The sequence below is a fragment of the Eucyclogobius newberryi genome, unplaced genomic scaffold (genome assembly GCF_026437365.1).
Source record: "Eucyclogobius newberryi isolate DKJ021-1_F unplaced genomic scaffold, fEucNew1.0.hap1 SCAF_9, whole genome shotgun sequence".
Lineage (NCBI taxonomy): Eukaryota > Metazoa > Chordata > Actinopteri > Gobiiformes > Gobiidae > Eucyclogobius > Eucyclogobius newberryi.
In genome coordinates, this window is record NW_027316532.1 from 10,146,095 (window position 1) to 10,158,074 (window position 11,980).

Consider the following 11,980-nt stretch of genomic DNA (forward strand, 5'->3'; position numbering starts at 1 on the left):
TGTGAAGCTGAGAGGCGGGCCCTATTATCTACATACCCAAAATAGTTTTTTCTCTGTTACACACTGCAGACGTTTATCATAATGCATCAATCATTAACATACATTCCCAATGCTCTAAATGTATTAGTTAAATTTGCTTTTAACGATGCTCAGATAAGTTTGTGTTAGCAACGCAAGTTTCCATAAAAAGGGGAAGTGACCTTAAGCAAATATGATACAATGCAACTTGACACATTTATAGCTACAACACATTTGAACATACATTTTTCTTTTTTTTTCTTCACTTAACAATGAACGGTACAACTGCGCTGTGCGTTGATATATTTTCAAATAGAAAGCTTAAAGGTATCAAAATAAGGAAGTGCAATGTTAGTGTTGCTGTTCATGTGATGGACAGGAAGTTAAGCAGAAATAAAAGGAGGAGAATTAAGGCAGCTCTCAAACCACAACTTTGGTCACATGTGTATAAGCTCTGCCATAATCAAATCAAATCAAATCAATTTATTTTTGTAAGGCCCAAAATCACAACAACAGTTGCCTCTGAGGGCCACAGGGAGAAATGAATCAACAATGTCTGTGGTGGCGATGGAGTCAGACAATGTCTGTGGTGGCGATGAAGTCAGACAATGTCTGTGGTGGCGAGGGACGATGTCCCAGGGTCCTCTGTCCTTAGACTCTCCTTCTCGGCCAGGAAAAACTACAAAAAAAACCTCTTTGGGAAAAAAGCGTAGAAACCTGGAGGAGTTCCAGTGAAGGAGAGATCCGACTCTCACAGACGGACAGACGGACACAAGGAGACTGGAGCTGGACCCACTCTTCAGGCAGAAGAGGGACCGTCTGAGTCGAGCTGGACCCACTCTTCAGGCAGATGAGGGACCGTCTGAGTCGAGCTGGACCCACTCTTCAGGCAGAAGAGGGACCGTCTGAGTCGAGCTGGACCCACTCTTCAGGCAGATGAGGGACCGTCGGAGGCGAGCTGGACCCACTCTTCAGGCAGAAGAGGGACCGACTGAGGCGAACTGGAGCCACTCTTCAGGCAGATGAGGGACCGTCCACACAGGGCAGGGACCACTTCACCAGAGGAGGGGCATCTGGGTCCACAGGTCCTCAGGAGTGAGAGAAAGAAAAGAAGGCGGTGAACAGTTTGCAAGTGGAATCAAAAAATAAATATTGTTTGATAGCATAAGTAGTCAGAAGAAGAAGAGGATAGTGCTCAAGCTGTCATACTTCCCCCAGCACAGTTACTCCTAGGGCAGCGTAGCTGAAGCTGTGGGTTTATCTTTCTGTTCCTAACTACTCTGACCATAAGCGATTTCGAAGAGGAACGTTTTAAGCCTGGACTTAAATGAAGAGACTGTGTCAGCATATTTAACATGGGTCGGGAGCTGATTCCATAACAATGTCTCAAATAGAAGCTAGCACTTTCATCTAGACTGGAAAGACCTGATAAACCAGTTAATTACAAAGAGCTTTAGGATATTTGAATACATTAGTCCATCAATCATTCACTTTATGCTGTAAGTATGAAAGGTGCCAGTATGTATTTTTATGTTGAAGTATTTTATTACAAAGATCATGGAATACAAAAACAAAAGAATAACAATTCATTCAAATACAATACATGAGTTTAGTATTAAAAGAGTATTATGTCATGCCATAATAGTGCAATATGAGGGTGCATAGGAAAATGTGTGAGTGTCCAAAATGAAACAATATAAGGCAGAATTGTCAAGCACAAACAATGTAAACAACAAACCCAAAATCCAGGGATTACAAAAGTTACACAAAATATACAACAGCATTTAAAAAAACAAACTGTAACAACCTGTAAATCCAATGTTTTGTTCTTTTGGTGTATAAGAAATGCATGGATTCATACAATATATACATCCGATCATTTTGTTACATTACATTTTGTTATACATAATATTGTATAAAAAGCTCCTGTAACATGGCTAAAATTACACAATACTTTTTCACACTCTCAAATACTTGAAAAAACTATTTTACACACACATTTTATGAAATATGAAAATATGACATCATAATGAAATAACAATAATTTGAATGTTTACTAAGCGCTTCACAAGTGCTCTCAATTTCCCTATTGAAAATGTACTGTACGTGAGACTGTTAATGATATTTTGCAAGCAATTCACAAACATTACAATATTAATCTAAATGACCAGAGTCACTCGTCTGTGAGAAGGTGAATGTTGTTGTTGTTGTTGTTGTTGTTGTTGTTGTTGTTATTGTTGTTGTTGTTGTTGTTGTGGTCCTGCTGTCTGGTTTATAATGAGTACTAAATAAGTTGTACTACCAAACCTTACCACCAGGGGTTACAAAATAATTTATGTTATTGCTTTAAAGTGTGTAAGGCAACATGAAACAAAAAGCAAAGCAATATTTTCTGCATTATTTTTTGTTCAAACAAGCGCTAGCAACAGGATTGAGGTCCTGTCATCCTTTGTCTATGGAGGAATAAATGGGACTTGTTTATGTTCATGAAATCAATACCGAAAGCGATTTTAATTTTGTTTTTTGAAAAGAAGAATAAAAGAGATTGACCAACATGAGGAAAAAATATACTGATGGCTTTTTTTGCCCTATTGCCATGCTCTAATTCTAAGTATTTTTCCTCCTAAATCTCAGACTTGGCACTGACAATGCTATCGTGCGTTGCTTTTAGCTCTCCACTTGTTGCCACGGAGAAGTTGCCTTTGTCTTTGCACAGGAGTCTGGTCAGAGTCCCGCGAAACTTCTCCGCTCCAAACAGGTACACCAGCGGATCCATGGCCCCGTTCATGCAGGTGAGCAAAGACGTGAGGCGATTGGCCAAACTCAGCCCCCTGCGCGTCCCACAGGAAACGCCAGGGTGGTTGTATCCCAGAATGAAAGTCGCTCTGCTAACGTGGTATGGCAAGAAACACACTACATAAATGAGCAGAACTAGCCCAATGGTGCGCAAGGCTCTGAGTTTAAGGGTCGGCTCGAGTCTTGAACCGTGATGCAAGCTTTTAATGATCAAAAGATAGCAGGATAAAGTAGCTAGGAAAGGCGGCGTGAATGCTACCGCTAAGGAAATCAGAGCGTTGCGGGTCGCTTTCTCGCGATATAGCTGCAAGCACACTGTCACGCCGTCGACTTCTGCAGTCTGGTGCGAGATGAGGAGCGGAGCCATCGCAATCGTAACCAAGGCCCAGAGCGAAAAGCTGACAATGTGAGCGTAGCGAGCCCGGCGTATTTTAAGAGACCTCACGGCGTGGACGACGGCGAGATACCTATCCGCAGCCACGCACGCCAGGAAGTACAAGCTAGCGTACATGTTGACGTAGAACAAAAAGCCGGCCACTCTGCAAGGCACCTCCCCGAAAGGCCAATGTCCGCCGGTGAGATGGTAGGTGGCGCGGAGAGGTAGGATGATCACGTAGGACAAGTCGGCGACGGCGAGGTGGACCAAGAAGACGTTGGCCGGAGAGGAGGTGGTGCCGCGTTGGTGCGAGAAGATCCATAACGCCAAGCTGTTCCCGTTCAGAGCCAAGAAAAAGACCAGGATGTAGAGGAAGCCGAACACGGTGTTCTCGGTGATCATGTCCACGGGAGGGCAGGTGGCGGACGCATTGGGCAGGAGCGACGGGAGTTCTGTGGCAAACTCCATGGTCAAGAGCTAGAGAAAAGAAGAGAAGTGGAAGTTAACATATGTCATGTGGTCGACCATTTCAGCTATCAAGTACAATATAGAACTTGAAATATTCCCCACAAGAAGAGACAGACCTGCAAGTGAAGTTTTTTATGGATAAGCTTTGGTGTAATGATGAATGGTGAAATTCTTGAAAAAGTATAAAGGAAGTATAAAAGTATAAAGGCCATATTCATGAGCATATAACTGTTGTAAATAAGAGTGTTTACTTACCATTAGTATTATTTAGTCTTATGCTAGCTATTTTTCCATCCATTTTCTACCGCTTGTTCCCTTTTGGGGTCGCGGGTGACTGGAGCCTATCCCAGTGACTTCGGGCCTTAGGCGGGGTACACCCTGGACAGTGGCCAACTTATCGCAGGGCCCTAGCTATTTTTACTTTACTTTATTTTATTATTATTTTATTTTATTTCTATCTTTATCTTTATCTTTATTTTTATCTTTTTATTTTTTTTATTTATTCTTATTTTTTTCCTCCATTCCCTATTAAGATATCCATCCATCCATCCATCTTCTGCCGCTTTATCCGGGGCCGGGTCGCGGGGGCAGCAGTCTGAGCAGGGACTCCCAGACTTCCTTCTCCCCAGACACTTCCTCTAACTCCTCCGGGGGGATCCCGAGGCGTTCCCAGGCCAGCCGAGAGACATAGTCTCTCCAGCGTGTCCTGGGTCTTCCCCGGGGCCTCTTCCCGGTGGGACATGCCTGAAACACCTCCCGAGGGAGGCGCCCAGGAGGCATCCGGAACAGATGCCCGAGCCACCTCAGCTGGCTCCTCTCGACGTGGAGGAGCAGCGGCTCTACTCCGAGCTCCCCCCGTGTGGCCGAGCTCCTCACCTTATCTCTAAGGGAGCGCCCAGCCACCCGGCGGAGGAAAGTCATTTCGACCGCTTGTATCCGCGATCTTGTTCTTTCGGTCAATACCCAAAGCTCATGACCATAGGTGAGGGTAGGAACGTAGACCGACCGGTAAATAGAGAGCTTTGCCTTTCGGCTCAGCTCCCTCTTTACCACAACGGTCCGATGCAGCGACTGCATCACTGCAGCCGCTGCACCGATCCGCCTGTCGATCTCACGCTCCATCCTTCCCTCACTCGTGAACAAGACCCCGAGATACTTGAACTCCTCCACTTGGGGCAAGGACACCCCACCCACCTGGAGAGGGCAAGCCACCTTTTTCCGGTCGAGAACCATGGCCTCGGATTTGGAGGTGCTGATTCTCATCCCAGCCGCTTCACACTCGGCTGCAAACCGTCCCAGTGCATGTTGCAGGTCCGGGTTTGATAGAGCCATCAGGACAACATCGTCTGCAAACAGCAGAGATGAGATCCTGTGGTCCCCAAACCGGACCCCCTCCGACCCCTGACTGCGCCTAGAAATTCTGTCCATAAAAATTATGAACAGAACCGGTGACACAGGGCAGCCCTGGCGGAGTCCAACATGCACTGGGAACAGGTCTGACTTACTGCCGGCAATGCGAACACAGCTCCTGCTCCGGTCATACAGGGACCGGACAGCCCTGAGCAAAGGGCCCCGGACCCCGTACTCCCGGAGCACCCCCCAAAGGACACCCCGAGGGACACGGTCAAAAGCCTTCTCCAGATCCACAAAGCACATGTGGACTGGTTGGGCAAACTCCCATGAACCCTCGAGCACCCGATGGAGGGTATAGAGCTGGTCCAGTGTTCCACGACCGGGACGAAAACCACTCTGCTCCTCCTGAATCCGAGGTTCGACTATCGGTCGGATTCTCCTCTCCAGTACCTTGGAATAGACCTTACCCGGGAGGCTGAGGAGTGTGATCCCTCTGTAGTTGGAACACACCCTCCGGTCCCCCTTCTTGAACAGAGGGACCACCACCCCGGTCTGCCAGTCCAGAGGCACGGTCCCCGAACGCCACGCGATGTTGCAGAGACGTGTCAACCAAGACAGTCCTACAACATCCAGATACTTTAGGTACTCAGGGCGGATCTCATCCACCCCCGGAGCCCTGCCACCGAGGAGTTTGCGGACAACCTCAGTGACTTCAGCTTGGGTGATGGATGAGCCAGCCTCCGAGTCCCCGGTCTCTACTTCCTCTTCAGAAGACGTGACTGAGGGATTAAGGAGATCCTCAAAGTATTCCTTCCACCGTCCGACGACATCCCCAGTCGAGGTCAGCAGGCCTCCACCCGCACCGTAAACGGTGTTTGTGAGACACTGCTTCCCCTTCCTGAGGCGCCGGACGGTTTGCCAGAATTTCTTTGGTGCCGACCGATAGTCCTCCTCCATGGCCTCCCCGAACTCCTCCCAGGCCCGGGTTTTTGCCTCTGCGACAGCACGAGCCGCGGCTCGCTTGGCCTGCCGATACCCGTCGATGACCTCCGGAGACCTACAAGCCAGAGTGGCCTGATAGGCCTCCTTCTTTAGTCTGACGGCATCCCTTACTTCCGGTGTCCACCACCGGGTTCGGGGGTTGCCGCCACGACAGGCACCGGAGACCTTGCGACCACAGCTCCGAGCAGCCGCATCAACAATGGAGGCGGAGAACATGGTCCACTCGGACTCAATGTCCCCAGCCCCCCCCCGGGACATGGGAGAAGCTCTCCCGGAGGTGCGAGTTGAATACCCTACTGACAGAGGGCTCCACTAGACGTTCCCAACAGACCCTCACAATGCGCTTGGGTCTGCCAAGTCTGTCCGGCTTCCTCCTCCGCCAGCGGATCCAACTCACCACCAGGTGGTGATCGGTTGACAACTCTGCCCCTCTCTTCACCCGAGTGTCCAAGACACGCGGCCGGAGGTCTGATGACACGACAACTAAGTCGATCATTGACCTCCGGCCTAGGGTGTCCTGGTGCCACGTGCACTGATGGACACCCTTGTGCTTGAACATGGTGTTCGTTATGGACAATCCGTGGCTAGCACAGAAGTCCAATAACTGAACACCGCTCGGGTTCAGATCGGGGAAGCCGTTCTTCCCGATCACCCCTCTCCAGGTGTCACTGTCATTGCCCACGTGGGCGTTGAAGTCCCCCAGTAGAACAACGGAGTCCCCGGTCGGTGCACTGTCCAGTACCCCTCCCAAGGACTCCAAGAAGGCCGGGTACTCTGCACTGCTGTTCGGCCCGTAGGCCGCCACAACAGTGAGAGACCTGTCCCCCACCCGAAGGCGGAGGGACGCGACCCTCTCGTTCACCGGGGTAAACTCCAACACGTGGCGGCTGAGCTGAGGGGCTATCAGCAAGCCCACACCAGCCCGCCGCCTCTCCCCGCGGGCAACACCAGAGAAGTGGAGCGTCCAGCCCCTCTCGAGGAGATGGGTTCCAGAGCCCAAACTGTGCGTGGAGGTGAGGCCGACTATATCTAGTCGGTATCGCTCAACCTCCCGCACAAGCTCAGGCTCTTTCCCCCCCAGCGAGGTGACATTCCATGTCCCCAGAGTTAGTCTCTGTGTCCGGAGATCTGGTCGCCGAGGCCCCTGCCGTCGACTGCCGCCCAGATCTCTCTGCACCGGCCCCCTATGGATCCTCCTGCGGGTGGTGGGCCCACGGGAGGGCGGCCCCACGTCGCTCTTTCGGGCTGTGCCCGGCCGGGCCCCGTGGGGCAAGACCCGGCCACCAGGCGCTCGCCATGGAGCACCCATCCCAGGCCTGGCTCCAGGATGGGGCCCCGGTGACGCCGATCCGGGCGACGTGAACTGCCTTGATTGTGTCGTCGTCATAAGAGGCTTCTGAACCGATCTTTGTCTGACCCGTCACCTAGGACCTGTTTGCCTTGGGAGACCCTACCAGGGGCATGAAGCCCCCGACAACATAGCTCCCGGGATCATTCGGGCACTCAAACCCCTCCACCACGTTAAGGTGTCGGCTCAAGGAGGAGCCTATTAAGATATGAGAGGAGTTTTGTCAATAAGAGTTTTTTGTTTTGTTTATAAGAGTTGTTTTTTTCAAACTTCCTATAAGTTATCTGTCCTTTCCCTCTGTATCTACTGCGTTGTAACACCGAAATGTCCCCATGTGTGGACAATAAAGGATTATCTTATCTTATCTTGTTAGGTAAATATCGCCCACTTGGGTCCACACAATAGGACTGCAATAATTAATCAACTAATCTTGACTAGTCGATCATTATCGCATTTTCATAATCGCTGTAATCTGGACACAAAAAATACATCTTATGACAAAGATAGTGACATCATTAAATCCAAATGTCCAAAAGGATTTGTAAAATATTCTCTATCTATAGCTATCTATCTAGTCACTCATCATATGTCAACCTTTATGGGGTTAAAATGTATTTCAAGTTTCAATGTCCAACAGAAATGGTGGGAAAAAAACAGTGACTAGTCGACTACTAAAATAATTGACTAGTCCACAAGCTGGTGGTGGTGAAGATGATGCAGAGGCTGTTTCTGTTGTACAAATGTAAAGAGTTTAACACTTTTAATTTGCCAAACTATTTAAGTGATCCTTGAAAAGGCAGCGGTTTGTTTTCTGATTTGGCTTTTATCACATAATGACTCACATAAATACTTGCATCCTATAACTATGTAAAGGGGTGACAGGCGTGGCATTTGTGGCGGCTCTTGAGTGTGTCTGTAAAGTCCGACTTGTTCGATGCCAAAAGACACTGGACCATTTTAAAGCATCCTTTTATGGAGCTCTCCCCTCGGGTGAGCCATCAAACCTTTGACCTCTCCGAGAAAGCCTGGAGGGCGTCACGAACACAAGAGTCTTTATGAAGTGGCTCTGCGCACTCCAGGATTTATAGTCTGAAATGTAGATAATATTTTGACTTTTCACATGGATTACTATAGAAAATAACCTCACTTCATTCATCGTGCTGAGATGTGTGGAGCAGTGCTAATGGCATTTTACACCTTGCCTCCTTTAAGTCGAGTAATTAGTGCACTGGGCCTGTATTTAGCTAACTGAGGATTATTTCATTTACTTTAGGGTTAGAGGGTCGAGTTCAGCCTAAATTTCTTTCTTGTCCATCCATTGAAAGTTATTTGCTTTGTAATCTGTCCATTCTACACATAACTTGTACAATTTTACATCAGCAATGGTGTACATTCAGGTAAAGTAAACTACTGCGTGCACCGCTATAACACAACTAAAACTACTCCACAGAAACAGTGTATTAATATATACTTGCTACATTTTTGATTTTGAAACTGGTGATCAAAATAATCCTAGAATATTTCCATCTCCCACTTGTGTCACAGCAGTAACAGTGCACACATTACACATTAAACATTCTTCATTTAAATTTCTAATGAATATTTTTAACTGGCTCTACGTACATTTGATTGACAAAGGAACCATACGTCTCCCACATTGATTTGGAGTTTCCGTGGTGGGCGTCTGCAGGTAACAATAGCTGTCCGTGTTTTGGCGTGTCTACACAGGATTCTGCTGCATAACGAGTGAACCACTTCCTCCTCTCTCTCCACTTCTCCTCTGTCTGGGAATTCAACTCATTTAAGCGTCATTGAACCAGAAACAAATGCTTTGCAAGTTATTAAAGTCAACAATTTCCCTTCATGCATTAAATTAAACAAAATTCCAATGTACCATGATAATGCATGCATTCATTTACCTTTCTTTGGTTATAATAGCAGCGATTTCAAAGAAGTTGAGGTAATGCAATTTGATTAAACTTAGTACTGAACCAATGCAACAATCTTTATAGTCATAAAAGGGGTCATAAAGAGTCATTAGTTATAGTCCTCTTTGCAAGCCTGGATATGTTTTCTTGTTGGGAAAGGCTGTAAAACCACATTATGCAAATTACCCCCATTACAAACAACTCTGGAAAGGAAAAAACAAAAATAACTATTAAGACAAAATGCTTCTTTCTTTTTTGTTATTCAATTTTTGTAATTAAAAAAAGCTCAAGATTGAAATGATTCCTCACATTCCAGTAACACTGAGTCAAAACCAATCAATTAAAGTTGATGTAATCATTATGTCATTTGTCCAAGAGTATTTCCTGGTAGAAAATCTTTTAAAGGTAGTCGTCATTGCTGTTTTAGAAATGTTTTGTAATTTTTAATCTGAATTGATCCATAAAAACTTCACAATAGATCATTTATCCATCACTATTTGAATCGGACTATGATTGCCTGTCCTTTTTTTAAGGTGTAAAATCTGTACAATGCATTTAAAGATGTAACTGAATCTGGACTTGAGCTGTTGTTTACTGCGAGGAATTCCGGCTAAACTATTGACGTACACTCGGCCATAATAACACAAAGAATTTACAACATTCCTCTGAGACAGCAGTTTCATTTTAATCGCAGAAGTTTGGACTCTTCTTAAGAAATACTGACTGTTCTGGTTGTGAGATTTTGGCAAACCCTGTCCCTCCACTCCTTTTATTGTCCATTATTTATCTATTGTATCAGTCAAGACATTTTTCATGAGGGAGTATTGTATTGGGATTATGTTTGATGCACATCCTGGTTCAGCCTCTCTAACATACAAGGCCATGGGACACAAACATTTTTTAAGCAGCGAGTCAAATTATTTCGAGGTTGGATTAGAAAAGGAAAAATGTATTTGAGTAAGAGCACTTGGAATTACAATAGGTTGCAATCAATGTTCTTATTTCCTTTTTTTGTTTACCAAGTACTGGGATCAAACATGCTTGAACTTGTTTTTATAGCCTTTTAAATTACTTAAAATCCTGAAAAACAGAAAAACATGTGCATTTTTACTGTAAGGAAACAACTACAAACTTGACTCTGAAAAGTATTTATTCTGTATAAGTAGAAAATGATAGCTTAATAATAACCACCCAAAAGTAGTATTGTATCATCAAAACACTGAAAAAACAGCAGGTGCTTCTTTTATCATTGTTTTTATAGTAAAGAGTGTTTTGGAGAACACTTGGCACTTGACAGCCAGAGCTCAGCCTGTGACTATCGAGAGGCACATGGGCCTGACAGAGGACTGGGCCCCGGAGAGAACCCACATGGGCCTGACAGAGGACTGGGCCCCGGAGAGACCCCACATGGGCCTGACAGAGGAGTGGGCCCCGGAGAGACCCCACATGGGCCTGACAGAGGAGTGGGCCCCGGAGAGACCCCACATGGCCCTGACAGAGGAGTGGGCCCTGGAGAGACCCCACATGGGCCTGACAGAGGAGTGGGCCCCGGAGAGACCCCAGACCACGAGCACAACCAGAAAACACACACAAGTGACTACTCTTGGGGATAATCCTCCTTAGAGAAGAGTCTACGACATCAAACGGAACAGAGCAGTGCCAAGACAGCTTAAAACTAGTCAAGCAAAGTAGCAACTAAATATATTATATCCTGCAAATATTCCTAAAAATAATTCATTCAGGACTATTTGGAAATTATATTTTTTCCCTCTAATAAGATATTTGGAAAGCCATATAGTTATTTATCTTTAAAGTTTTTTTTGCTTGTAGGCTTTATTAGTCAGGACAGTGTTGCATGAAATGGGGCTGAGAGAAGTGAGGACATTCAGCAAATCAAACTTCCAATTCTGAGATGTATTTTTTTCTCGGGCTGTACTTGATAAAGCACTATATTATGATGGACTTGTGGGCAATACACTGAATTATTCCAATGCATTTTGTTATTCTACATAATTAAAACATCATTCTAGTAAAGTTAACTCTGGTTTCAAGGGATATCCAAGTATCAGGTACGTGTACTATGGACAATTTGTATTGTGACATACTAGGCAATACCCAGCGCTACTTATTTCAATACTCGTACAATTAAAAAAGTTCTGCAAATGATCTGTTTTTAAAAAAAGTTATATTTATGACCATTTTACTTTTTATCTTTTCATTCAAATTATTTTACCACGATATTAAGCATAATCAAATAACATACTGTACATTGACATTAAGTGAAAGTATCAGTCAGTTTGCGTAGTAAAAATGAGAGAACTAGAGTACTCGCCGTAGTTGCAGAGCTGGAGAAAGTCTGAGGCGGAGTGAAACAATTGAGTTGCTGACACAGACAGTGCAGGGGAGGCACAACTGAACCCGGCCCGAGCGCTAACCCTCTCCCCTCTCTCTCTTTTCCCTCTTTCACTCCTCCCCTCTCTCTCCCCTCTCTCTCCCCTCTCTCTCCCCTCTCTCCGTGACACCACACTGTAGCCCTTTTTGTGTCCCGACAAATTTGATAACAGAGAGGAGGGTCCCGTTGCGAGGTTTTCATGTGAACCCTGACCCCACCCCTTTCGTCTCCATCCCCTTCTTCTCTGAGAGCCACTTGTGTTCCCCCACAATAGCTCGAGTCAGGGCGCGCCGCAGATT

At 46.1% G+C, this 11,980-nt stretch overlaps 1 protein-coding gene across 1 annotated transcript; it reads right to left on the reverse strand.

Annotated features, from left to right (window-relative positions):
- Positions 1-2,636: 2,636 nt before the first annotated feature.
- gpr17 (G protein-coupled receptor 17) lies at positions 2,637-3,661 on the reverse strand. The gene has a single exon (XM_072438253.1). The coding sequence runs from the start codon at positions 3,656-3,658 to the stop codon at positions 2,642-2,644; it is 1,017 nt and encodes a 338-aa protein (XP_072294354.1). The 5' UTR covers positions 3,659-3,661; the 3' UTR covers positions 2,637-2,641.
- Positions 3,662-11,980: the final 8,319 nt, after the last annotated feature.

Excerpts from the sequence above, each read along its gene's own strand:
- gpr17 (XM_072438253.1), bottom strand. The coding sequence starts at position 3,658 with ATGGAGTTTGCCACAGAACTCCCGTCGCTCCTGCCCAATGCGTCCGCC.